The 2,223-nt window shown below is 39.5% G+C and overlaps 1 protein-coding gene across 1 annotated transcript in view; it reads left to right on the top strand.

The window, feature by feature from the left end:
* LOC106013738 (collectin-46-like) overlaps nt 1-1,509 on the top strand; it is a 7,380-nt gene extending 5,871 nt beyond the window's left edge. The window contains exons 5-6 of the mRNA XM_013090281.2: nt 687-786; nt 1,260-1,509. Of these exons, the coding sequence (XP_012945735.1) occupies nt 687-772 (86 nt within the window). The 3' untranslated portion in view covers nt 773-786; nt 1,260-1,509. The remainder of the gene's footprint in view (nt 1-686; nt 787-1,259) is intronic.
* The last annotated feature ends 714 nt before the right edge of the window (nt 1,510-2,223 follow it).

Below are 2,223 nucleotides of genomic sequence, written 5' to 3'. Positions count from 1 at the left end.
ACACACACACACACACACACACACACACACACACACACACACACACACACATACACTATTTCTTTCTCTATTTCACTTTCTCTGAATTTACTTTTTTCATACTTACAACAATGATGATGATGGGTGTCCCTCCACTCCCTCCTTCTCTACTCCCTCCCCTTGCTCATTTTGCCCCTTAATCCCGTAGCTATCCCCCTCCTCTTTTTCCTCCGCTTTCCCCCTTCATCCCCTCATCCTTCCTTCCCAATTCCCTCTCTGCTCAACACCTAAAACGATGCTGAAAAAAATCACACTTTCAGTAACCCTGATGTTTGTGTTTACCCCCCCCCCCTCCACCTCTTTCCTCAACTCCCGGAAACCCCTCCTGAGTTCAAATAAAAATCTTACACACACACACACACACACACACACATACACGCACGCAGACACACGCGCACACACACACACACACACACACACGCACACACACACACACATACACACATACACACATACACACATACACACATACACACATACTATATTATATATATATATATATATATATACATACACACACGTCCACATAAACTTTGTTGTTGTAACTGTGTGTTAGTTTGTTTTATTTTTGTAGAGTTTTTACGGCACTTGCAACACAATAGGGTCATATTTTGATTGTCGTGATTGTGTGTGCTTGTGTATTTCAGACAAAGGCATCATCGACAAATTGGACAAGCTCTCACACTCCCTGTACACCATGCAGAGATACATGTACATGCCATACGGGGGTTAAGTCATAGGTCAAAGGTGAGTACGGTTGTTGTTGTTGCTGCTGTTGTTGTAGTGATGGTGGTTGTTGTGGTTGCTGTTTTGGGTTGTAGTGGTTGTTTATTGAACTTCCAATAATAATATGGTCATTTTGAATGATTTAGATCATGAGGTTCGAAGGTGATCTGCTCTATCAAAATAGCAGGATCATTCGAGTCACAATCAAGATATTCAAAAAATTGCATTTGAAAATGATTGACATACTGTGAAATTCAAAGCATGTTGACGTCAAATTTCTAAAAATGTTGTGCTGTGCAGATCGAACTTCGTCATTCTGAGTTGGCGATGTAGACCACAAGCAATATTAGTCCACTTTTTGAACTACCATACACACCAAAAAGCTGATGATGATGAAGATTATAAAAATAATCGCTGCCCATTTTCCCAATACTTTTCTTTTTATTTAAAAACGTATTATATAATAATAATATGTATTCTTTTATCTTCTCCAGGGTTACGAAGCGGTAGAACTCCGAAATTAGAAAAGGAGAAAGAGAGAGAGAGGGAGAGAGAGAGAGACGGGGGGACGAGATAGAGGTAGAGGGAGGACTCACAGTCTTCTCAGTTGTGTTGAGACGTCCAGAAAAGCGTGCGGCGACGGACAGGGAATTCATCGGGATAGCTAGACTTGACAGACGAAACGTTTGCTCATGTGTTAGAATGGAATATTTTACTTAATAAAGCCACCTGGTTTCCGAGACATTTTGTATTTTTGTTGGTTTGTTTTTGCTGCTGTTTTATCTATCTATCTATCTATCTATCTATCTTTCTCTCTATCTATCTATCTATCTATCTATCTATCTATCTCTCTATCTATCTATCTCTCTATCTATCTATCTATCTATCTATCTCTCTATCTCTCTATCTATCTATCTATCTATCTATCTATCTATCTATCTGTCAGCCTGCCTATCTATTTTTCTATCGATCTATGGATCTATTGGTCCACTCGAAATAGCGATCTATCGATCTGGCAATCTATCGACAATAAGTAGGTGTATGGAATTAATGCCCCTATCAACACAATTAGATTGTTTAAAAAGCTGTACCTTCAGATCACCAAATTTAACATCTGTCTGCAAAAAGATCAAGCCAAAAGGCTAAGAGCCTTGAAAACGACACAAAATGATCCGAGTTTAAGAACGCCCAGTCTGGAATGCAAACCAGGGCCACCCGCTCCTTAGTCCAGCACCCTAGTCGGAGCACTCTGTCTACCCATATAATATACATAATTCAGGAATTCTCATCATTTCTTTTGTTTGTGGCTCAATATCTAATATTAATAACATGTCCATTTGAAATCATTATTCATGTGTCATTTTCCTGGAAATCGGTAATAAAAATTTCTAAGGACACTCAAGCTTTGGGATTCGACATTTTTAGCGGTAGTTTTACCCCTGACACTAGACCCCCCCC

This window comes from Aplysia californica, unplaced genomic scaffold (genome assembly GCF_000002075.1).
Source record: "Aplysia californica isolate F4 #8 unplaced genomic scaffold, AplCal3.0 scaffold01201, whole genome shotgun sequence".
Taxonomy (NCBI): Eukaryota; Metazoa; Mollusca; class Gastropoda; order Aplysiida; family Aplysiidae; genus Aplysia; species Aplysia californica.
The sequence above is the reverse complement of the archived record's forward strand: the minus strand, read 5'-3'. Positions and strand labels throughout refer to the sequence as shown.